Source organism: Camellia sinensis, chromosome 1 (genome assembly GCF_055761805.1).
Source record: "Camellia sinensis isolate YWXY chromosome 1, ASM5576180v1, whole genome shotgun sequence".
Taxonomy (NCBI): domain Eukaryota; kingdom Viridiplantae; phylum Streptophyta; class Magnoliopsida; order Ericales; family Theaceae; genus Camellia; species Camellia sinensis.
In genome coordinates this window covers 205707012-205733912 of record NC_138961.1, presented here as the reverse complement: position 1 = coordinate 205733912, position 26901 = coordinate 205707012, and the positions used below count along the sequence as shown (strand labels likewise).

The 26901-nt window shown below is 35.3% G+C and overlaps 1 protein-coding gene and 1 long non-coding RNA gene across 4 annotated transcripts in view; both read left to right on the top strand.

The window, feature by feature from the left end:
* Positions 1–26901, top strand: part of LOC145824449 (uncharacterized) — a 145285-nt gene that overhangs the window by 1006 nt on the left and 117378 nt on the right. Inside the window, exons 2-3 of one of the 3 annotated variants that reach the window (XR_014365971.1) lie at positions 73–335; positions 4566–4835. This is a non-coding gene — a long non-coding RNA (uncharacterized LOC145824449). Of the gene's footprint in view, positions 1–72; positions 336–1649; positions 2008–4565; positions 4836–26901 lie in introns of those variants that run through there. The other 2 variants (XR_014365970.1, XR_014365969.1) reach the window with 2 other exon arrangements.
* Positions 7726–11168, top strand: LOC114267176 (putative aquaporin NIP-type). Its single transcript, XM_028208186.2, has 5 exons — positions 7726–8327; positions 8604–8828; positions 9319–9516; positions 9721–9782; positions 10800–11168. Exons 1-5 carry the CDS (start codon positions 8202–8204, stop codon positions 11008–11010), a joined length of 822 nt encoding a protein of 273 aa, XP_028063987.1. The 5' UTR covers positions 7726–8201; the 3' UTR covers positions 11011–11168.

The following is a 26901-nucleotide window of genomic DNA, read 5'->3' as shown; positions in this document are numbered from 1 at the left end:
ATGCTTTGTGATTTGTGAATTGTTTATTGTATTCAAGTATGTTTAAAGTCCCCCTTGTTTTGTCAATGGCAGGTAGATTTCTCTGGGATGGTTGATGACAAATTCTTAGATAGATTGGGGTTAGAGAAGGGTGCAAGAAAGCTTGTGAATCACAAGGAGAGGGGTAGAGTATTGCAGGCAATGGATGGTTGCCGCTACAAGGCTGCTGCCGGTGGATCCCTTTCTAACAGCCTTGTGGCCTTGGCTAGACTTGGTGCTCACCACGTTGGCGGCCCTCCCTTGAATGTAGCTGTGGCAGGCAGTGTTGGCAGCAACCCACTCGGTGGATTTTACAGGTAGGACTATTTGTTTGTTCAAATATTTTACTTCATATACATATTTATGTATGCATACATTTTGTTTTCTCTCTCTATTTCTATTAGAATGGAATTTAGAATACTTTTGTTCCTGGTGATGTAATCATGTCTATTTCAGTCACGGAAGACATTGAATAGAATTCAGGGTGCCTAATTAGTTACCTTTCCTAGAATGCCTTGCCTTCATTGTAGCATGATATCAAATGCAGACATTGTTTGAGCTCCAGTCATATCCTTCATTATGAGGATATCTGCAACAAATGATTTAATATAAATTTCCAGCCATTATGTACCTCCGTTTGGTTTGCCTCAGTAATTTTTAATAACTCATTATCCATCTCTTGGGATTTGGGAGTTGTGTATATGGATTGCTTAAGGCAATTACCTCTGGCTGTGAGCCTGAATCTGCAATGTCAAACCCTTGCAGTGATACAGCAGTTGAACAAAGGTGATACTGTGGCATGAGTACTTTATTAAAAAAGAAAATAATGATGCTATACTGACCACATTTTCTTATCATATTTTGTTTCTCAATTGATGTGTCGCCACTGAATTGGTGATCGATATTAGTGATGAGACCTATTAAACCAATACAATTATGATGCATGAGATGGTAAATAACAATTGGTGCACAAATGTGGACATCATAACATTTTTTGGGGGAAAAAAATGCTGCTATAAATTTACATTTGCGGTACTTGATTTTTGACATAGTAGTAGAATCGGTATGCTTGTGTTTTATTGCTTATTACAGGTTCAGGGAAGGCAGCAGAATAAGTTTATTGGTGTAAAAATTTTCAGCACCATTTCCATACAAAAAAAAAAAAAATCACAATATTGGGAATCCACCTACATTTTGTGCTTAGAAACTTTGTGCCAGGAGATTTGCAAGGTTAGAAGTAAGTGGTTAGAAACTTAGAAATTATTGGGAATCATAGTGTCCTGCATCGAGAGACACTATGATGATTTCTGGTAAAACTTCAACTGACTGGCTTTCTTATATTATTGTTATGTTCTCTTTCATGGGTGGACATTTGAATATCAAGGTGGTTGTGTTAAAGATTCTTGTAATGTGAATTTGCACAAGCCCTTTATGTTACTTTGGAATAACAAGGACTGAGGGTGGGCATAGCATCAATTGGTTCATATTTAGATTAGCCAATATTTAGTCAATACTAATGATTTTTTTTATATGTTACTTCGAGTTTTATATTTTTTTTTTAATTTTAAATTGGCCAATATTTAGTCAATACTAATGATTTTTTTTTTTATTTTTTTATTTTTTTTTTGCAGATGGTTTGACGTACAAATGTGGATATGACTTTTTTTGACAAGTACGGAAAGACATTGTTTTTATATCTCCGTCTGTATATATAGTGGTTCATACAAATTAGTTTTTTTGCGTGGTAAATATCTAAAATTTGGCCTAATAGAAATTAGCATTGGACGTGGTACAAATTAGTTTTTGGGGCAGTACATAATAAATTTTTGGTGTGGTATAGATTTCCCTTTGGATATTAAATTTGGTTAATCCTCTATTATGTATGGAATTAAATTATTGGGGGTTGGATTATACTTGGTTCGTATGGAATTTGTATTACATTTAGAATTAGACGTGGAATATAAATTTTTTGGATGGTTGGAGGTGAAATGTGTGCACGTTGTTGAATGGTTGATAATATATTCAGTATTGATGGATTATATTGTTTATATAGGGTACAGGTTGCACTAATAATGGATACAGGTGGATCAGAATTTTTTTTTTTAAAAAAAATTAATATAGCATTTGGTGACTAAATATGTTGGTAGCCAAAAATGTAAGCAAATGTTTTGGTGACCAATAATTTAGTAGCAAAAAATAACCAAATGGCTTTTTGTGACCAAAGACATAGTAGCTAAAACAAATCAGAATGAGGGAAGTTTAATTGCCGACTAAATATTTTAGTCACTAAAAACATAACATCCTTTGGCGACTAAAGTGTTTGGTCACTAAATGCACGTATTCTATTAGCGACTAAAATTTTAGTCTCTAATAGTTTAATTTAGTTTTATGTGAGAACTTTCGGCGACTAATATTTTAGTCACCAAAAGATACCTTTGCTGACTAACCAAAGTTTAGTAGCCAAAAGTTCAATTTCGGCAACCAATAATTTAGTCACCAAAAGATCACCTTTCCCGACTAATCCAAGTGTGATATTCCTGTTCCGTAATATGTTAATTGGTCCTTAATATGAGTATGATTATGTGTTTAATATGATTTTGTGTGCTATTATGTGAAAATATGTGGTTTTAAATTTCTATCTGTTCACCGTAGGAATATCTGTTTGATTATCTGCGTTAGAAATTTAATTGAAGGCCCTATCGGCCATAGAAACCGAAATTGATTGCGCCATTGTGATTGGTATAATTTTTAGAGTCCATGGTGAAATTTAATTGAAAATTGATTCGGATCAGATTAAATTGATGAATTAGTGCCCAAATATTTTATATGGAAATAATTGTGACTAGTGGGACTTAAAGAGGGGCACTACACACACTCGATTCCTCTTTCTTGTTTATTTAAGCCGAATTGCTCTAAGGAAGGAGAGTGAGGGTCGGCTAGAGAGAGAGAGAGAGAGAGAGAGTTAAAGTTTGATCTCAAAGCTTGGAAACCTTGAAGATTACTCAAGAATTTGCTATAGATTGTGGGAATTAAAGCTCCTAGATGAGTATTTCATGGATTCTAGTTGTAATTTTGTGTATACAAGCTAGTTGGGTAATCAAGAGTAAGAATTGAAATGAAATTGAGTTATTATGTTGAATTGAAGGTCGATGTATGCATGCATGTCTGTAATTGCTTTGAATATTGCATGTTTGAGCACAAAGGGTATGATCCATGTAAGTTTGTAGTTGAAGCTCATGTTTTGATCACCTCTTCATCATCTAAGTTGAGAGTAAGGGTTATATAGCACATGCATGTACAATTCATGAGAATATGAGCTTGAATGCATGAATTTGTTATGTTAGAATGAGTTTGATGAAAGATTGGGACATGCATGTGATTTATTTGTGAAATTGAGCTTCATTGGGTTGTAATTTGGGGTTTATACCCTGTTATTACAAGTGTATTTGAAGTTTGAGCTATTGCATGCAAGAAATGTTGGTTGAATGTCGAATTGGAGCTCAAGAACACGTTCTGGAAAACCCAGGAAATTTGATGTCCGCTCGAGCGAAGAAACTGCCACTCGAGCGTGAATTTCGTGCTCCCAGTATTTTTGCAGACTTAGATGTCTGCTCGAGCGGAACTATTTAGACAAACCTTCAGCTCGAGCGCCAGACCTCATGCTCGAGCGTAATTTTGATGCATCCAGCACTTTTTGCAGACATGGTGTCCGCTCGAGCGGGAAGCCATGTAATGAGGCCTTCCGCTCGAGCGCTAGACTTCAAGCTCGAGCGTAATTTTGATGCATCCAGTACTTTTGCAGGCCTCAAGGATACGCTCGAGCGGGGACCCTGTTTTCTGAAATTTTGAAAAGGCATTTTGTGTTTCATTTTCTGTTCTCTTTTACTTCCAAGTACTCTTAGGCATGCATTGAGCATTGTAATTGAGTTAAAGAGATAAGAATGAAGCCTAAAGAGGAAAATGTGAATTTGGAACGAATTGAATTGTTTGTGACCCTTTTGTGTTCACGAAATGTGTAGGGTCGAGCTCCAGGGCAAACCAACCAACCGATCACTATGAGTAATATCTTAACAAAGATATCTGAAATATGTTGTTGTCCAATTGCTTACTTCTATGTAAGTTTTATAAGTTCATTGATTCGATAGGTAGACAATGTTTGTTATACCAAATGAATGGGCCGGAGGCCGTTTTGACATGAATGAATGGGCCAGAGGCCGTTTTGACATGAAAGAATGGATCGGGGGCCATTTTGACAAGAACGAATGGGCCAGAGGCCGTTTCGACATGAACGAATGAATGGGCCAAAGGCCAGTTTGTCATCTGAATAGGCCAAAGGCCGTTTTGACACAAATGAAAGTTTAAAAGGGCCAAAGGCCAGTTTATTTGGAACCGTAGTCACTTGACCTAAATTGTGTATATATGTTAAATAGAAATATGAATTGGGCCCAAGGCCGTTTGATGCATGTTGTTCTACATGTCGTTTGTATAACTTATGTATTTGATATTATTCACTGGGCTATCGCTCACGCTCATTCATGTGTTTGTAGGTGAGCCCAGAGAAGTCCAAGCCCAGCCCTAGTGAAGTCTATGCGGAACAACAAAGGTTTTAGGAGAGTCAGCCTTGTGTCTCACGCACGAGACCCGTCTTCGCCCTTTTGTTATGTATTTATATTTTGTCATGTTAGCGAAGACTTTGCATATATTGTATATAGTCGTGATGGGTTGACTTAGACTTATATGATCCTATATGTACAGAATTTTATGCAGTACATATTTCGCTGTGAGTTATTAATAGGCATATGGATGGTTTGTCATAATGTGCCATGTAAGCACAGCTCTATGGACAAAGTTTTAAATTACTTCCGTTTGGCCCCCGTCAACTCTGTTAAAATACTTTTTGTTTGGTTACAGGCCGTAGGTAATCTCATGATTACTAACCGGTTATGTCCTTAACCCACGGGGGCGGATTCGGGTCATGACAGAAAGTGTAGTAGCCAAATGTTTAACTTTCGGCGATCAAAAATGGTTTAGTCCCCAATACTATTGCCGACAGGGTATAGGCGACTAACTTGGTGACAAAAAAATTTAGTCGCTAATTAGATTCGGTGACCAAAAATGGGACTTTTGGCGACCAATATTTTGGTGGCCAAAACTATCATTTCCTGTATAAATTTCATATTGAGAAATGGTAATTCGTTTAGTCTTAATAATTTTTTTATAAACTAATTAGTCCCATAAATTTTAAAAATGTAGATTTAATATATTATTTAAAAATTATATTTACAATTATATCCTTATTTCTATTATATTTCCTTCTTCTTTTTTCTTTTTTATTTTTTGTATTAGAAATGTAAGATACATAATCTATGGGAATCAAATTTGGATAAATTTTTATATGAAAATCTTTTTTATTGGAAAACATTCAAAATGAGTACAAAAATTACTTGAAATATGAGATTCTTTAAACATTTCAAAAGAATATGAGATTCTTCAAATTTAAAAGGAATAAAAAAACTCCTTAGTAAGTTTTGGATAAATATATAATTTCAAATTGTAACATTCCAAAAAATTTTCTTATTGTACTTTCTTCAAATATAACATTCTAAAAAAATTCCTTAGCGTAACATTCTAATATAACACAAAAAAAAAATTCTTAGTGTACTTTTCTCAAATGTAACACTCCAATGTAACACTAAAAAAACGTATATGTGATTCTTCAAACCATTCCAAAATGAGTACAAAAATTCCTTAGTAAACTTTAGGCAAATATATAATTTTAAACTGTGAGTATTATGTTTGAAAAAAAGTATACTAAGGAGTTTTTTAGTATTTTTGTATGTGTTATATTGGAGTGTGCTATATTGGAATGCTACGTTTGAAATTACATTAAATGAAGTGTTACGTTTGAAAAAATATAAACTATTTTTTTTTTGGTGTTATATTGGAGTGTTATATTTGAAAAAAATATACTAAAGAGTTTTTTTTGAAGTATTACTTTGTTATATTTGGAAAAAGTACACTAAAGAGTTTTTTGGTGAGTTACATTAGAATGTTACGTTATTAGAATGTTACATTGGAATGTTGCATTTTTATTCATAATGTAAGATTTGTTCTAAAATGATGAAGAATCTAAAACCTCTATAGTAGGGCTCGACATAGAGTTATTCAAACCATACAGTCCGCTAAACCTGAATCGATCTACATACGAATGGGTGATTTTGCAAACACAATGCGAGCAGATGCGGTTTGAAATATGGTATTATTATGAGTTGCAGGTGAGTTATGGGTTTTACTCGCACCCGCAAGAACCACCTGCACATTTTCTTTTTTTTTATAAAAAAAAAAACCTAGGCCGTTGATTTCATTCATCATATCCTACATATTTTGAATGATTTTACTTTAATTGTATTGTTGGATAGTGAATGATTTTGATAATTTAGTTTAGTATTTTGAAAGATTTGCTTGTGTTAGTTTATAATTTTATTTAAAAGTTTAGAATTTTAAATGATTTACTTGTATTAGGAATTGATTTTGTTGTGTTTTTAATTTTATAAGTTTTAATTCATTAATTATTAATGTTGAGCCTTTTAGAAAATGGGAGAAAAATGGCCCAAAATAAATATTTATAAAATGGGGAAAAAAAGGCCCAGAAATAAATTTTTAAAGAAAAAAGTCCAATCCGCAAATTGTCCACACATCCGCAAACCCTATCATCACAAACTACAACCCGCACTGCAGGCGATATTGCGGGTTCAATTTTTCCCAAATCGCACATATGCGAGCGGGTCCAAACCGCAAACCGAATAGTCCAAAACTGAACCGCGAGCACCCATACTATATAGTGCGGATTGCTCAAATATGTAATTTCACATTTGGATAAACCCACTTTTATCCTTCAAAATTAAACCCAAATGTGTAAGTGGCTATCATTTTGTGTAATTTCCACTTAATAAGACCTTTGGGTTCATAAAGAAAAATGGAGAACTAAATAGTTTATAAGATCATATTTTGAGATTTATTGATATTTTATCCTATTTTTAAATATCTGCAATGATTAAATGATTAATGGCCAATTTATAATGGTTAAAATATGTTGGACATTTTTTTATCTTTCAAATGCAACAATTAGGGGTGTAAAAATGGCCTACACCTTATGGGCGACTTGAAATCCGCCCGCAGCCCGGTTCGACCAGGAACTTGTGGTCTGAGCCATCATTTTGAAATCCAGCCCACCCCGTGAGCCTGACTAGCCCATCGACCCATTCAAAGCTCACTCAATGTGCGGCCCGCACAGAGATCCAATATCATTTGTAATGAAAAAGAATAAAATTTTAGTAAAAAAAATAGAAAAAAAATTACTGCATTCGTCGCAAAATATTAGTCCCTTTTTCTATTTTTTATTATCCCAAAATATTAGTCTATTTTCAAAAATCAAAGATTAAAATAATATAAATTTCCTGTTTTCTCTTTCTTTTAAATTCATTAATAATACAAAAAGCACAATTATAATAATTGATATTTCCCAAAAAAATATACTATCAAAGGTTAATTTTGAAAAATTAATTTTTTTAAAGTAAAATAATTGTATTATAAAAAAATGTTAAATTCCCCATAAGGGACTATTATTTTGAGACGAAGGGAGTAAATAAAAAATGTTCAGGCCCGTCGGTTTGAATACGCCCTGGGCCTAGACATAATTTTTTGGCTCTTGGGCCCGCCCGAACCAACACAAATTTTGGTGGAAGCCTGCGCAGAAAGACATGGGCCGGCCCGAGTGAGTTGGGCCAATTTACACCCTTTAATATAATCCCTAACAAATAATATTATCCTACTCGCATCTAAAAGTAATGTTAGGAGTACTAAATTTTCTACTAAATATGAGACATTTAATTATTTATTTGACATTTTTCAGCATCTAATACTTCTTCTAAATGGACGAACTGTACGAAATCTTTTGGATTGTCCCGAATAAGAAAACTCATTAGTCAAAATCACTAACAAGGAAACAATGTATTGCGGATCTAAAAAATTTAGATAAACATATTTGACTTATTCTCTCGATAACAAACTGCCTTGTCACTAGCCAAACAAAATGACCTTCCCATTGCAGATCTCTTTTGATTGTTGAACATCTTTCAAATCGCCATTGTTAATTGCCACCGTCTTCTTTCCCAGTATCATCAATGGCAACAAAGATCGACAACGATATCTCAAGGATTGAAAAAGGTGCAATCACTTCCACCAACTCAGATTCCAAGAAAGATGACAGCTTTTGGACATCAACCACAGTAGTCGTCACGTTTCAGAAGGTCAACCACAAAACAATAATACTACATGCTCGAATCTTTACTTACAATTTGATTCAGAAATATTAATATATAATTTAAATTCAATTTATACATAGATCTCGCAATACACCATTTGAATCTCAACCCTTCATCTGCATTCTGAACCATTTTCCTAGTACAGTTTTCGAATATTTATATTTTTTTTCCCTCACCAAATCACTAAAAAAATGTACTATGCATTTGCATGGATATTCTGCAATTAGGGTTTCTTTGTCTTTCATTTTTTTTTTTTTAAAGGTGATTGCAGAGGTGATCGGTACGTATTTTGTGATCTTCATCGGCTGTGGATCGGTTGTTGTCAACAAGTTATACGACGGCACAGTTACATTTCCAGGGATATGTGTAACATGGGGACTAATAGTGATGGTAATGGTTTACTCCGTAGGTCACATATCTGGGGCTCATTTCAATCCGGCGGTCACCATCACTTTTGCCATCTTTCGCCGGTTTCCATGGTGGGAGGTAAGTTTTCTGATAATTGATATATGTATTTATATTATTATTTAAGCATATCGAAATGCAATTGATCAGCAATTGAAATTCAAATCGAAATCAATTGTTCCTTCCGTGCACATCTTTCACTATTTGGTTAAATTTGATTGGTTTATTATATCATTTTTGCTGACTTGAATTAATGAATTAATAAAATGTAAGAGGTAGGAAAATAAAGAATTGAAGGGTGCAAGTGTTGATGGATTGCAAATAGGAAACCGATTCCTGTTTGACATTACAAGAATGATGTCGCTGTGACATTGTTAAAAAATTTGAGTCCTCTTTATAAAAGTTTTGTTTCAAAGTGAAGGATTATTATTAAGTCACATATATGAAAATTAAGTGTAAATTTTTTATTTATATATTATCACTCTATGTAGAGAGAGAGAAGGATGAATTAGCCGATCATATTTGAGTTGGGAATGAAATGAAATGGTTTGATATAAATTGATTTTTGTAGGTGCCATTATACATAGCAGCACAATTAATGGGCTCGGTATTAGGGAGTTGCACACTGTCTCTAATATTTGAAGTAACAAGTGAAGCTTACTTTGGAACTGTACCAGCTGGATCTAATCTCCAATCTTTTGTCCTGGAATTCATCATCTCTTTCCTTCTCATGTTTGTCATCTCCGGTGTTGCTACTGATAATCGATCGGTATCTATATCTATACCTATATCTATTGTTTTTATATTTTTTTCTGCATTCACTTTTTAAGTTGATGCATAAAATAAAGGAAAATGTTTGAAATATTCAAAAATTATTCATTTTTTTAATTTCAACTATAATTTTTACCATTGGTGAGGTAATGATCGTTTAATCATTTTTTTTTAATTTCAATTATAATTTTTAATTATGCAGGTAGGAGAGCTGGCAGGTATTGCTGTTGGAATGACAATAACGTTAAACGTCTTCGTTGCCGGGTACATTTTCACCGCCCAGAATCATTTGGTGGATTTATATTTTTTTTTTTCAAATTATAAAAAAACTAACAAACAAAACTTGGTGTTGCATACATACGCTAGAAATTATGATTAATTTAGGACAAATTAAATCTATTGTCTATGTACTTTATTCTTTATGTTAATTTTGTTTTAATTTTGACATTGTGTTAATTTAGTTAAATTGATAAACAGACTATTTTGATTTTTAATTTTAGTTAATTTTTTTAAAGGACATTTATCAATTGAACTAAAATAATACAAAATGACAAATTCAATTGTAAAACTGACAAAATTAGAAATATATATGAATTAAATTGATACAAGAGTGCTTTCTCTGGATTGGTTTCTCGCCAATCTTAGGTCAAGTGCTAGCAGATGTTATTGCTTCCTTAGCGGTGCCAACCTAGTTGGGATTGTTAAGGCTAGCGGTGATGCTTTTGCACTTCCCTCTTTATTGATGTAAGTTTTTGCTTGTTCTGCTTTCTTCATCAATAAAGTTCTCTTTTGCTTATCAAAAAAAAAAAAAAAAAAAAAATTGATACAAGAGAATGACTAAGAATGTAATATATCCATTACTTATGTTACATATTTTCTTTTCCCAAAAAAGAAAAGAAAAGACTATTAGTTAATCACCCCAACCTCAATGAACACTCTGTTTGTTTCCGTTATAATTTTTTTTATATAAAAATTATCTTCTTATGATTTGTTGCATTATTCAAATTAATGTACTAATGATTGTATTACTGATGGAGGAGGTGAAGGTGGAGGTGGAGGAGGAGGTGGATGTGGCAGTGGAGGCATTGGAGAGAGTTTAATTTTAAAAATATTTTTCACCTTTTAATAGTGAAACATATTTTGTCAAAATAAATTTCTCTCTATTGATCACATAAAAATTTACGAAACAAACAGAGTGAAAGTGTCAAAAATAATTTAGTATGTATTGCTATTCATGTGGTACCTAATAAATGTGAAACCATTGATGATTTTGAATTGCAGACCAATTTCAGGAGCATCAATGAACCCAGCCAGAAGTATTGGACCAGCCATTGTTAATCATGTTTACAAGGGACTGTGGGTCTATATAATTGGCCCACCATGCGGAACCATAGCTGGTGGGTTTACATATAACTTGATCAGATTTACTGATAGACCCCTTCGCGAACTCACAAAGAGCTCATCTTTCCTCAGGAGCTTATCAAAAAGTTAGGGATAATTCTTGAGTAAGTATATGGTATGTCATTTACTTATGTATTTTTGTGACTTAAGTTATACATTTTTGTAATAACTTACGACACATTTTTATGAGTTAACTTACGCAAATAAGTTACACGATTTTGTAAGGTGACTTACATATGTTTGTAAGAACTTATACTAAATTGTGATTTTTCAAATTTTTATGAATTAATTTGTAGGCTAAGTTGTGATTTCTTAAATTTTTATAGATCAACTTATGCGGATTTGTATTTAAATTACGCCAGCTTTACAAGAAAAGTATGTATTTTTATAAGAATTTATGTAAATTTGCATATCTATTGTATATTAAAGGGTTGCATACCCAAGAACTTTCCATTAGTGTTTGTATCATTTTTGGCAAAAATTGTGGCATGGCAATTTTCTCAATTATTTGTACCACATGGCAATGAAAGATAGGGAGTCAAAGATTTTATGCCCCCCCCCCCCAACCAAGGTTAATGGAGTGGCGGCTGAAATTGATTTATTTTAATTAACTAAATTAGCCAAGTCATTAGGTTAATTAATTAATTACTAATTTAGTTTGATTTGATTTGATAAGGCAAGCCTTAATCGTTCTTAATAAATAGAAGGTTATTGAGGCTTATTTTTTATTTTGGTGTCTTATCTCTTAATTTGTTGGTAAATGGCTGCTATGAATAAAGATTACATGGGGTTGAAGATTTGGTAAAATCAACAATAAGGCTACAAAATAGGGACCGAATTCCCCAAATCAAGCAAGACTAAGAATTTGTATAGATAAGCACACATGGCAAATGAAGAGGCTTGAGAATCAATCCAAATGAGCTTTTTCCCTCAAATCAAGCCGAATAAAATCAAATTCAAATAAAAAAGGATATGTGGCGGCTTTCTAGAGCTTGATGGACCAGGTCAAAACTACAAGGATAAGCATTATTAGCTTTTGAAGATCAAAACCATACCTATTCTTGGGGGATCAAGCTTAGAATCAAGGACACATGTCACCACAAAGAGCTGACACGTTTCTAGTAGTTGAGCAGAATTAGAGACTACTCCAAGACTATATAAAGGACTCCAAGTGCAATATTGAAGAGGTCCTCAACCAAACACTCAACTAAGGGTCTTTTCATACATGTCTTCCAATTTATCTTAGCTTCAAAGCTTATCTATTTTAGCTTCATAGCTTAATTTTCATAGCTTACTTATCATAGCTTCATAACTATAACTTAGTCTAACTTCTTAGCTAAGTTCTCTTAGATTATCAATTATACTTAATTTCCAATCAATGCAAGTTACAATTTTTGTCTAATTATCATTCGACACCTATAAATTTGTTAAGAGTCCTCTTTATTGGGGTAAGATCTGAACTAGTGACAGTTCCTCTTAGCCACACACAATCATTTCTCTGTGTTTAAAGTCAAAAATAATTAACAATTCCTCCATCTTAAACTAGGTACACAAATTCTGACACATCCGCATTTAATCAACAAAGCTCTTTATGGTTAACACCAACAAGATTTTTTCAGTGGGAACAGGAATGCCTGAAAGGTGCAAATGCAAATAATTTGTTAATTTTGTTAGGTGGTGTTTGGGAACAAATCAAAAAAATAAAAAATAAAAAATTGAGAAAGTATTACAAAATGTAAAATAATTTTTTTTTTTACACATTTTTTTTGTATAGAATTATTAAATACTAGAAATTCAATTTCCAAACACAACTTTAGTTCTCCTTGTAATTTCTTCGCCTGATAACAAACAACAATGCTTGGTAGCCTGAATGGCTCGAATATCTCAAAATAACGTCGTTTTGATACATTCAAATCATTTGTGTCACACAAATTCAAGCTACCAAGCATTTTTCAATAACAAAATTTATATGAAAGAATAAAGGGGGTCAAAGCTCCGGCTGATGATTCTAACTCATTACCTCCTCCTCCTTTTTTTCTTTTGATTCATCGAAATAAATGAAAAGTAGGTCAAAAGTTAATTTTTAAATTTTTTAAAAAAAATATACATAAAAATAGAATAATGATGTGACTCAAAAAAGTCAATCAAAAAAAAAAAAAAAAAACCACAAAACTAACTTTTAATCTAATTACAAAAATAGTCCTTATAGTGCTGTTTCGTTTTTTTGTTTTTTTTCCGTTTTATTATGATACAGGCTTTGTATTTAGAAAAATAAAATGTGATTTATACTTGACTTGTATTGTAAGGTCCACATCTTGAATGTATTTAAATTGCTCATTGATTTTTATGAGTAAATTTAAAAGAACGAAAAATTCTAAATATGTATATTGTTTTATTGCGATTGCATAAACCTAACCTTTGGTAATCAATATTTCATTGGAAATTCTATGTGTACTGTGGGGATATATTTTCTGAGTACCAACACGTGGTAAGGTGACGCCGACGTGTCAGCCGAGATGCCACGTGTCCTGGTCGTTATGCCGAGGTCATCTCGGTTAGGCTGAGGTTACCTCCGAAGATATCGGAATTCGAGATAAGCGGATAAAAATAAGAGTCCTAGAATGGGAGGAGACTTCAGTTTGGGTAAAGATGAGACTCTTAGAGAGCTTATCCTGATCCTATTGGGAGTCCAAGATTAGCAGAAATTCTGAGTCCATTGGAGTTAGGCTTCCATTGGGACTAGGATTAAGTTGGCTATAAAAGAGAGGCACCCCCATGGGTTTAAGGTATGCTTTTGATACTCAAGCTTGTGAGTTTAGCACTTGATTTATCTTTGAGAGATATACTGACTTGATCGTCGGAGTACCCCTGGGTGGACGAACCACCGCCGGAATCTTCTCTTTCTGTTGCAGGTCAGCCAGGTGTCATCTATTCTGCCGGTGCTCTCCAGCTGGTTACTAAGCGGGCAGTGTGGTCAAAAAATCACTCACACAATTTGGCGCCGTCTGTGGAAAAGAAAGAAAAATAGATGGCCATCACTGTACAAACGACGAGTTTAGCAAAGATGGAGAATGTGTCGACATAAACGGAGTGAAGACCCTTCCAGAAGGGACGCAAAGACAGGGGGCATGAGTGCTCCCAAGGAGATGACATTCAAGTATAGAAGAGCTCAGCCTAAGTGAGCAGATCCCGGATTCCAGATCCTGGATCCCGGATCCTAAAAGACAAGATCTCGACCTAAATAAGTAGGTCCAAGAAGACAAGAGCTCAGCCTAAGTAAGCAGATCCTCGATTCCAGATCCCGGATCCTGGATCCCAGAAGGCATGATCTCGGCCTAGATGAGTAGGTCCGAGAAGACAAGAGCTCAACCTAAGTGAGCAGATCCCGGATCCCAGAAGGCATGATCTCGACCTAGATGAGTAGGTCCGAGAAGAGAAGAGCTCAACCTGAGAGAGCAAATTCCAGATTCCAGAAGACAAGATCTCGACCTAAATGATTAGGTCTGAGAAGAGAAGAGCTCAGCCTAAAGTAAGCAGATCCCAGATTCCAACAAACAAGAGACTGAGAGCATTGTTTAACACTTGTTGAAATTTGTGGACAATTTACAAGTTTAAGTTAAACCGAAATCATTGTTTAACACTTGTTGAAATTTGTGGACAATTTACAAGTTGAAGTTAAACCGAGATCATTGTTTAACACTTGTTGAAATTTGTGGACAATTTACAAGTTTAAATTAAACCGAAATCATTGTTTAACACTTGTTGAAATTTGTGGACAATTTACAAGTTGAAGTTAAACCGAATCATTGTTTAACACTTGTTGAAATTTGTGGACAATTTACAAGTTGAAGTTAAACCGAGACCATTGTTTAACACTTGTTGAAATTTGTGGACAATTTACAAGTTTAAGTTAAACCGAAATCATTGTTTAACACTTGTTGAAATTTGTGGACAATTTACAAGTTGAAATTAAACCGAGATCATTGTTTAACACTTGTTGAAATTTGTGGACAATTTACAAGTTGAAGTTAAACCGAAATCATTGTTTAGGGTGTGTTTGGTAACGTTTACGTTTTCAGTTTATATTTATAAAAATTTTATAAACTGGTTTTTGTTTATTTTTAAAAAAACATAAACTACAAACGCGTTTGGTAATTGACAAAATGTTTAAAAAATTTTAAAAATATAAAAAAGAGTGAGAAATGGCAAGTGGTAGTGGAAGACGGTGGTGGAAAGTGGTGACGGTAGGTGATGGGTAGCTGGTGGTGGTGGGTGGTGGCAGGCGGGTGGGTGGTGGTGGTGGTGGGTGGGTGGGTGACGGTGGCGGGTAGTGGGTGGTGGTGGTGGTGATGGTGGCGGGTGGTAGGTGGTGGTGGCGGATGGCGGGTGGTGGTGGGTGGCGAGTAGGTGGTGGGTGGTGTGTGGTGAGTGGCCGATGGCGGGTGGTGGTGGGTGACGGGTAGGTGGCGGATGGTGGTGGTGGGTGGGTGACGGTGGCAGGTGGTGGGTGGTAGCGAGTGGCTGGTAATGGTGGTGGTGGTGGTGGGTGGGTGGCGGATGGCGGGTGGGTGGTGATGATGGGTGGGTGGGTGACGGTGGCAGGTGATGGGTGGTAGCGAGTGGGTAGTGGTGGTGGGGGCGGCGACGGCGGGTGGTGGTAGCAAGTGGGTGGTGGATGGCGGGTGGTGGCAGGTAGGTGGTGGTGGTGGTGGTGGTAGTAAGTGGGTGGGTGACGGTGGCAGGTGGTAGCGAGCGGGTGGTGGGTGGTTGTGGCAGGTGGCTGGCGGGTGGTAGGTGGTACCGAGTGGGTGGTGGGTGGTGGTGGCAGGTGGGTACCGGATGGTGGTGGTAGTGGTGGGTGGGTGGGTAACGGTGGCGGGTGGTAAGTGGTAGCGAGTCGGTGGTGGTGGCAGTGGTGGTGGGTGGCGGGTGGGTGATGGTGGTGGTGGTGGTGGTGGTGGCGGGTAGGTGGCAGGTGGCTGGTGGTAGTGGGTGGCTGGTGGTGGCTGGTGGTGAATGGTGGTGGCAGGTGGGTGGTGAGTGGTGGTGGCAAGTAAATGGCGAGTGGTGGTGGCGGGCGGTGAATGGTAGTGGCAGGTGGTGGGTGATAGCGGGTGGGTCACAGGTGGGTGGTGGTAGTAGTGGTGGTGGCGAGGGGTGGGTGGTGGTGATGAGTGGATGGGTGGTGGGTGGTGGTGGCGGGTGGTAGCTAGTGGTAGCCGGTGGTGGCTGGTGGTGGCAGGTGGGTGGTGAGTGGTGGTGACAGGCGGTGGTGGAGGGTAGGTGGTGGGTGGTGGTGGCGGAAGACGGTGATTGAAAATGGTGGCGGGTGGTGGCTAATGTTGGGTGATAAAAAAAAAAAAAAAACTAAAAACTCAAAATGGAAACACATTTTTTGTGTTTTCATTTTTTGGCCAAATTTATAAACTGAGACCACTGATTTATAAATCAAAAATTTTACCAAACAAGTTTTTATTTGAGTTTTTAAAATTTTTGTAAATATAAACAGAAAACTGAAAACGTAAGTGTTATCAAACGGCACCTTAACATTTGTTGAAATTTGTGGACAATTTACAAGTTGAAGTTAAACCGAGACCATTGTTTAACACTTGTTGAAATTTGTGGACAATTTACAAGTTGAAGTTAAACCGAAATCATTGTTTAACACTTGTTGAAATTCTGTGTGAATTTACAAGTTGAAGTTAAACCGATGTGATATTTAACACTTGTTGAAATTCTGTGTGAATTTACAAGTTAAAGTTAAACCGAGGTCATATTTAACACTTGTTAAAATTCTGTGTGAATTTACAAGTTGAAGTTAAATCGAGATGATGTTTAACACTTGTTGAAATTCTATGTGAATTTACAAGTTGAAGTTAAACCGAGGTCGTATCGAAAGGAAAATGGTTTAAAACTTGTTGAAATTTTTAAAAAAAAATTTACAAGCTGAAGTTAAGCCGAGGTTATGATAAAGGATGATGGTTAAAACACTTGTTGAAATTTCTGAGAAAAATTTACAAGTTAAAGTCAAGCTCAAGCAATATCTGCGTACTTTCCGAGACTACCATGTTGTCAAAACTTGAAATATGAAAAACTAAAGTCTTGATAGAAGACATTGAAAAAGTGACAAGTCCTAAACAACACTTGTGAAAATATTTGTTACAATATTTTCAAGTGTTAGGACAAGGCCGAGATGAGTAAGATTAGAAGTTATGACAAAGGTATTTTACCCGAAAAGATTGCACAGTCAAGGTATACTTTGAAGGCATGCAAATTATTCTAAGTGTAGAATCATACAAGAGCAAAAAAAAGAAGACATTCATTCAAAAGAAGAAATTAGAGAAATGCATTTAAAGAAGAAAGAAGGCACTTCGGCCTGAATATTGAAAAATAAATTATTCAGACTACAAAAAATGGCACGTCGACCGGATTAAAAACATACAGAGAAGGACAAAGCACAAGATACAAGGTATAAGGAGTAAAAGAAGGAAACAAAAACTACTCGACATCAATGGCAAGATATAGAAGACAGTTGGGAAGACTTCTCAGCAGCCTTCTCAGCCTCGAGCTCAGCATCGATCTCCCAGAGAGTTTGATCAAAGCTCTTATCGGCGATTGGCACCTCGGAGTTTGAAGGCAAGGATTGAAAGCAAGAATCTGGAAAAAGACACAGGAAACAGAAACAAGAATGTAATTTGTAATCAAGAATGGTGATGAAGCTATCAGGAAATCAAGACAAAAAGATTGCACAGGTGTGTCAAGCCAAGAACAGTGGCAGAAATCAACAGATGTGTGAACAGTGTGTATTCAAGAAGATAATTTGGAAACAACGGATAAAACAGCAATGGTGATTAACAATGAAGCAGAGCTTCTTGGAAAGCAACAAGAAATAAAACCAGGAGGAACAGTGGCTTACCAGAAAGAGGGAAGCCGGAATAAGAATTGTCGAAGTCTGACGATGGATGCGAAAATGACAGAATGACGTAAGCTTCATCGGAGGAGAGGAACGAAAACAGTTGCAGAGCTTGAAAGCTTGGAACAATGACGGATTTAAGCAAAAGAGCTAGAAAGAGAAAAAGCCAGAGGATTGAATGAAAAAAGAGAAAAATCAGAGTCAAGAAGACGACAAAGTTCAAGAATAAAGCCACGTGCACAGGCACTAAGTAAGTACGTGAAGAACAAGAAAGTAATGACCCAGATACGATGCTAGCAACAAAAAGCGGATATGGCAAGAACAGTGCCAGGCGTTCAAACAATTCAAAACTTGAAAACAGACGAAAATAGAAGACAACAAAGGGCAAGTAAACGGATTCAGAAGAGTTATGAAAGATTAAGCTTAATAAAAGAATTTATGAACCTACCAAGAGAAATGAACACTGATATGAAGATCGTCGGAGTCAAATAGATAACTGGAAGTTGGGAACCCACCGAAGAATGTGAGTGGAGCAGTTGTAAAGCTCTTGGAGTTTACGAATTAATGGAACAAGAACCTCGGCTAGGAGGTGTGATCTCGAGCAGCTTAGAAAGCATGAAGCTTGATACTTGACAGAAGTGGACGGTAAAGTCTAGGAAACTTTGAGGTCGGCGAGTTTGATCTCGGACTGAGGGGCACAGATGAACGAACAATGTAGGTTCCATCACCTCAGAATGCCGAGGTAATAGAACCTAGGGGGCAGTCGTGGGGATATAATTTCTGAGTACCAATACGTGGCAAGGTGACGCCGACGTGTCAGCCAAGGTGCCACATGTCCTGGTCGTTATGCCGAGGTCATCTCAGTTAGGTCGAGGTTACCTTCGAAGATATCGGAATCCGAGATAAGCGGATAAAAAACAAGAGTCCTAGAATGGGAGGAGACTTCAGTTTGGGTAAAGATGAGACTCTTAGAGAGCTTATCCTGATCCTATTGGGAGTCCAAGATTAGCAGTAATCCTGAGTCCATTGGAGTTAGGCTTCCATTGGGACTAGGATTGAGTTGGCTATAAAAGAGAGGCACCCCCATGGGTCTAAGGTATGTTTTTTATACTCAAGCTTGTGAGTTTAGCACTTAATTTATCTTTGAGAGATATACTGACTTGATCGTTGGAGTGCCCCCGGGTGGACGAACCACCGTCGAAATCTTCTTTTTCTGTTGCAGGTCAGCCAGGTGCCATCTATTTTGCCGGTGCTCTCCAGCTGGTTACTAAGCGGGTAGTGTGGTCAAAAAATCACTCACACGCATAATTACCACTTTATGATATTTGGTTATAATTTATTATAATGTCTGTTATGACTTGGTGTTATACATACATATATATATATATATATTGTAGTGTTTATTATCACTCATTATAATGTTGGTTAAGATAATTATTTCAGTTATACCTTATATATGATGTTTGATTATGACTCATTTTTATTTTTTATTTTTTATTTTTTATTTATGACCTTAAGGTTGTATTTGGTTCATAGATTTGGAGGCGAAATGTGAATGAATCTAATTACATTTCACCTACAGTTTACAAACATTTTCCCTTTCATTTTTCAAATCACTCAAAAAATTCATGAACCAAACACAGTTTAAAAGAATTTAATTATGACATTTATACTAATCAACCCCACAAATATCAAAACTTGCTTATAGTACATAATCTTTTGTTGCAATAATGTTTTATGACTCTGAATCTCACAAACTATGCTTACCATCAAATGTGTTGGTTGAGTTGTTTATGATATTTTATTTTAGGATTTAGTTTATCTGATGTTGTCATTTTAATTTGAGAGAGCGTTTGGATTTGGTAGGCTCATTTTATAACAGATTCTGATGATCTGAACTATTCACTTTTTTGGATTAATTAAATAGAATACTCATGTAAAAAAATCAAGATGATTGAACATTGGTAATGTTTGAATTATATTTGTTTTAAAAAATAGATAACAAATATAATTTAAAAAATAACCGTTAATTTTTTGTAATACAAATTTGATTCAAACATTTAGTTACCGATTTCCGATCATCTTATTTTTTGCGTAATTATTCTACTCAACGAGTTTTAAAATATAAACCGTTCGAATTATTGAAACGAAATATGTGATGAGCTCTACAAACCTCTCAAATTTTCTTATTTTAAAATATGAATATAAGAAAAGTCTAATCCTTTATTTTAGCAGGTCCAGTTACTGGATGCAGCATCTCTATAAGATTTGTATGTTTTTCTATAATAATTCTCTTTCGGTTAACAATTGCTAGTTGGTGATATATTCATAAAAGTTGATAAAATAAAGATAAAATGCAATATTGGTGTATACAACAACACCAACCTCTTATCATTGCCTAAATCTATTGAAGCATCATGAATCAAAAAAAATAAAATAAAATAACAAAACAAAAATTATTGAAGCATCACTTGATAATGCAACTTTGATTGATAGAGATGCTAGGACCACTTGTACCTAAGAGTAAAAAGTTTTCTTTAATCATAATTATGGTTTGAAGTTGTCTTATTTTTTGATTTATTTTTTGTTTTTAGTGATTATTTATTTATTTATTCTTTTTAAGTCTATCTAAATCAGATAATCTTAAAAATTAAAAGATATTTTTTTTTAAAATTTTTTACAAAAATACGCGAACTATTTTTAAGTATTTAAAACAAAATTTAACTTATTTTCATATCTAGTAGATTTTTTAGATTTTTTTTTTGGTAAATTAAAAATACACTCCTTGAGGTTTGCTTAAAATAGGAATTGTTCCCTGTGGTTTGGAAAATTACAAATACCTCATTATCAAAAAAAATTATTTAATAGAATTAATTAAAAAAGTAAAATTTCTAACTGTTTACCTATACAATAATAAAATTATCTGAATTATTAATTGAAATAAAATTTTAATATTATTAAAAATTGTTAATTAGCTTGATGATTTATTAATAAAAGGACCTATTTGTTATGAAATTAGAAATCTTAGGGGGCATAATGTAATTTCTAGAATCACAGAGGGTAATTTGTAATTTAAGTAAACCTCGGGGTGTTTGTAATTTATTTATTTATTTATTTTTACAATATTTTAGTTTAAAAGGATTTGAAAAATAAAATAAAATAGACTCATAAATTTAAAAAGGTTATAGCCAAAGGATTACAACCATTTTGGGAATAAGCTTACAAGTTAATTTATTGGCTTATTTCGATCACATCACTTTTTTACTTTTTTCATATTTTTTTATAATAAATCAAAAAACCAATTTATAAGTCACCTTCTAAAAATTTATACACCTTGAAGTTTACTAAACTGTGGCATACAAAAGAAATAAAATGCAAAATAAAAAATAAAAAATAAAAAATAAATCTTATTTTTTTAGAAAATATTATAAATTAATAGGAGAATAAGTTTTACATACAATACATGTGAAATGAAAAAAAAAAAAAAAAAGGTTACAATGTGTTTATAATGAAAAAATAAGTTTATCGTGTAAACAATAATGCTACGATAATTATATTATATATATATATATATATATATATATATATATATTATCATGGGTAAATCACAAACATATCCCTTAAGGTTTACTTAAATTATAAATTATTTATGTGATTTTAGAAATTATATTATGCCCCATAAGGTTTGTAATTTCATAACAAATAGGTTCTTTTATTAATAAATCATCAAGTTAATTAACATCTTTTAAAATTTTACTTCAATTAATAATTCATATAATTTTATTATTGTATAGGTGAATAGTTAGAAATTTAATTTTTCAGTTAATTCTGTTAAATAAAAAATTCTGACAGGAAAGTATTTGTAATTTTTCAAACCATATGGGGCAATTCGTATTTTAAGCAAATCTCAGTGAATGTATTTGTAATTTATCCTATTCTCATCTTATGTGGCAACACTACATTGATAATATAAATAGTAAGATCAATTAAATAATACAAAATTGATACATAAAATAATAAACAAATTAGGGTTTCGATGGCCAATTTGAGTGAACATTTTGGGTTTATTTTATAGAATTCATTAGATAGAATATTGATATAAAAATTAAAGGGGTAATTTCATGGGTAAATTATTTATAAATCTTATTTGGAAGACTTATACAATATATGGTTCCATGAAAAAATTTATCACCTAATAAGTCTTGTGATTTTTTTGTGGACACATCTACTCCGAATCTTAATTAATTAAGAATCTGGTTAATGATAATACTATATATGAGAAATCTAATGTTACTATAGATTGTGATCATATCTATATGGTTTGAAATTTGAAATTCAAAATATCCTAATTAATAACAATACCATATATGGGAAATCCAATGTTATTATAGACTGTGATCATATCTATATGGCTAGAAATTTGAAATTCAAAACGTAAACGTAACATGTAATATCCCAAACCTAATGTGACATTCCCAAACCCAGTGTGACATTTCCATATACTTCTGAAATTCAAAATAACTTAATTAATGACAATACTATATATAGGAAATCCAATATTATCATAGATTGTGATCATATCTATATAGTTGGAAATTTGAAATTCAAAACATAGATGTAACATGTAACATGTAACATTCCAAATCCAATGTAGCATTCCCAAACCTAACATGACATTCTCATATGTTTCTCATCCCAAACCCAACATAAATGTAACATGTAACATCCCAAACTCATCGTGACATTTTCATATACTTCTTATCCCAAACCGAACGTGACATTCCAATACTCTACCGTCGAATTATGAATAATGTAACCTTATAAATGTAACATGTAATATCCTAACCCAACCCATGTGTTGAACCACCATCACCCCCAACTCAACATAACTTTAATATCGAGCAATAGGATTTAATCCACATTCAATTACAAACCCAAATCCCCAATAATTTTGCGCAACGTACTGTGATGTGACATGTATGTAAACACTAATTACAACAAAGACACGATATACATTCAAACACATATACAACCGAACAAATACACAAATGTCATCTACTATATGGTGTATGTGTATTAACATTACACACTAAATGTAACATGCATTTTTAATACAATCATCTAGGTCTCAATGTACAATTGTCATCCTACGACGCGATTCACATTCGACATCCAATTAACAACCAAAATGATATACCCCCAACCCAGCCCTTAAACCCATACACACCATCCTACACATCGAACATATCAAAATGCATCAACCATCACAATATCAAATACACACATTTAATCAGAACATTGGCCAAAGTGTGCCTATCAATTACTATAATAGATTATCAATGCCCTATTAAAAATAAACAATCCACACTTCAACAAACAGTAACACACTTTAACAAAAAAAAAACAGACATCTTCCCCTCAACAGATTGGAGTCAAAATCTGTTAAAGACATCAACACACAACCCTCAAACTTCATCATATCATTGACCATATCCATATCTATTTAAGCAACATTTTGAAAATGTATTGAAATCCCACAATCAAGGAGAAAAAAACTCCCACAGTCGTTGTCTGTAAAATTATACATTCTAAAAGCCTTCCCAAACGTGATATGATGAATGAGAAAATAAGGTACAATATGAAAACAAATTAGGGGCATAATAGTACACTAATATCATTAATTTACAACTCATAGGATCTTATGGAAGGAAATTTTATTTTCACACACCAAGTTTCCTTACTCTACACACTTAATGAATTTTTTCATAATCACAATTTTATCCTTTAACAAAATTATCATCTCACCCACCACCATCTCACCTACACATCTCACAATTTCTCCATACACATGTCACCCACCACCATCTCACTAGCCACTTCATCGCCGGCCATCGCTTTCCATGCCCAAACCTCAACCATACAAAGCGGGGAACAACACTAGATTGTATAACTTCTTCAATCGGCGGACTTCGTTCTAAAAATGAAATTTGAACAATTAATCTTCCAAAAGTTAAACAGAAGAAATATAGCCCCATATGACCAAACACCAATTTATGGAATTGTGTAATAGCCTCCAGTTGCAGATTGCTATCATTTGACCAAACACCAATAACCAAGGAATGAAGACTCTCTAACTACAACCAAATCAACAGACCTCAAAACCTCAAACAAAGCATCACAATTAAAAACCCTAATCCGAACAACCGATCCAACCAAAATTACAAAGACCCAAATCAAAAGAACCAAAAAATTTCACTATCTATCTCCAAATCCCGACTGTCAAGCCCTAAAATTTCAACCAGAACAACCAATGCTTCTTGTGTAAACTCTCTGTCGTGCTTACTCTTGCGCATCTCAACCATGTTGTCCTTCTTCCGTCTCCATCCCTCCTCGGCATCAACGACGACCATGTAACGGTTTCGGCGAACCTCGGTTCTCGCACTAGGCCTAAACAACATGGTTGTTGTTTGTCTTCTTTACTCTAACTCTCAAACCCTAAGACACTGTATCCAAACCCAAATATATATATATATATATATATATGAGAAAAAATTGAATAATTGATCAGCTTAATCACACTTGAACCTTGTGTGTGTTTGTGTGTGTGTGTGTGTGTGTGTGTGTATGTGTGTATGTGTGTGTATGTGTGATAAAAAGAGAAAGCGAAAGAGAGAGTTGGGATTTTTTGAAAAGAAGATCGCGATGGAGGTGACGTCAGCATAAGGGGTTGTGTGAGAATGGCTGAGAGGCTGGAAAGGGGCGGTGGTTGATGTCATCGCTGCCACCGTCGTCGGTAGTTGGTGTAGTTGGGGTTAATGTTTTTAGAATGAAAAAGGATGGAAGGAGAGGATGTGCACAGAGAAAGTGAGGATATATTTGAAATGTGAAATGTATGAACTGAGATAAAGAAGTGAAAATCAAATTACTAAATGTGTGAATTGAGAAAAAATGTACACAGAGATAATTTGGTGTGTAGAAATAGAATTTTCCCCTTATGGAACACATTCCTATTTAAATAGGATTTCAAAGTCTAAAAGAATATTCATAAGGCTTCACATTAAATGAGTCTTCCAAATGTGACTTATAAATAATTTTTCCAAATTAAAATTGTTACATCAAGAGAATGACATATCATTTTTTTTACACTTTTTTTATTATAAAAGAACTAAAAAATAAATTATAGTACATATTAAAATAATATATTTGTTGCCCTTTTTATTTTTTTAAGATGCATTATTTTTATTATTTTTTAAATATCTTTTTATAAAAAATTTAAAAATTATATGAAAATATTAGGTGCCGTTTAGTAACACTTACGTTTTCAGTTTTCTATTTATATTTACAAAAATTTAAAAAACTCAAATAAAAACTTGTTTGATAAAATTTTTGATTTATAAATTAGTGATCTCAGTTTATAAATTTGGCCAAAAAATGAAAACACAAAAAATGTGTTTCCATTTTGAGTTTCAGTTTTTTTTTTTTACCACCCAACACTAGCCACCACCCGCCACCATTTTCCACCACCGTCTTCCGCCACAACCACCCACCCCCACTTGCCACCACCCACCTCCCACCCACTCGCCACCACCACCCATCCCTCGCCACCGCCACCACCACCCACCACTACCATCGACCGCCTGCCACCACCACTCGCTACCTACTTGCCACCACCACTCACCACTCACTTACCACCACCATCCACCCACCACCACCAGCCATCTACCACTCACCCGCCACCACCACCCACTGCTACCACCACCCACCACCACCACCACCATCACCTACCACCCACCCGCCACCCACCTGCCACCACCACCACCCACCACCATCACCACTACCACCTACTCGCTACCACCTACCACCCGCCACCGTCACCCACCCATTCACCACCACCACCACCCGCCACCTACGCGCCACCACCCGCCATCCCCCACCCACCTGCCACTACCACCCACCACACGCCGCCACCACCACCACCCGCCACCCGCCACCGTCACCCACCCACCCACCCACCATCACCACCTACCACCCACCCGCCACCACCGACCACCACCCGTCATCCGCCACCCACCTGCCGCCACCACCGACCACCACCACCGCCACCACCACCCACACGCTACCAACCACCACCTGCCACCATCACCTACCCAGCCACCTACCATCACCATCCACCATCTACCCGCCACCACCCGCTATCCGCCACCCACCTGCCACCACCACCCACCACCTGCCATCACCACCCACTCGCTACCACTCACCACCCGCCACTGTCACCCACCCACCCACCGCCACCACCTGCTATCTGCCACCCACCTGCCACCACCACCCACCACCACCACCACCACCACCACCCACTCGCTACCACCCGCCACAGTCACCCACCCACCCACCACCACCACTACCACCCACCCACCGTCACCACTTTCCACCACCGTCTTTCGCCGCCACTTGCCACCACTTGCCATGTCTCACACTTTTTTATATTTTTAAAATTTTTTAAACATTTTATCAATTGCCAAACGCGTTTGTAGTTTATGTTTTTCTAAAAATAAATAAAAAATAAACAAAAACCAGTTTATAAAATTTTTGTAAATATAAACTGAAAACGTAAACGTTACCAAACAGACCCTTAGAATCTACAAAAATATCTGTGTCCCCATTGTTCAGAGACGCTTCCTGTATAAAAAGTGAAAAATAATTAGTTAATTTTAAGGCACCACGTATCATGCTTAGATTAATCATAAACTTTTATATTATTAAAATAATTATTAATTATTGTTATGTAATAATATCACAAATCATTATATTCTTTTTTTTTTTTTTTTTGTTACAGAAAAATCATCCCTACCCTCTCGCAGGTCCAAGGCAGTGCCCCTTACAGAGATCACTAATATGTCCTGTTAGCCGTTCCGAGCGAGGAGACTATAACCTGGGAACTTGCTCCGACCTCCCAAGACAAGCTCCGCTTAAGTCAGGACTCGCACAGCAGGGGAGCATTGAACCCACACCAAGTGCTGACTAGACAACTTGAATTTCAACCTCCTAACCAACAGTATTTCGTCTAGAAGA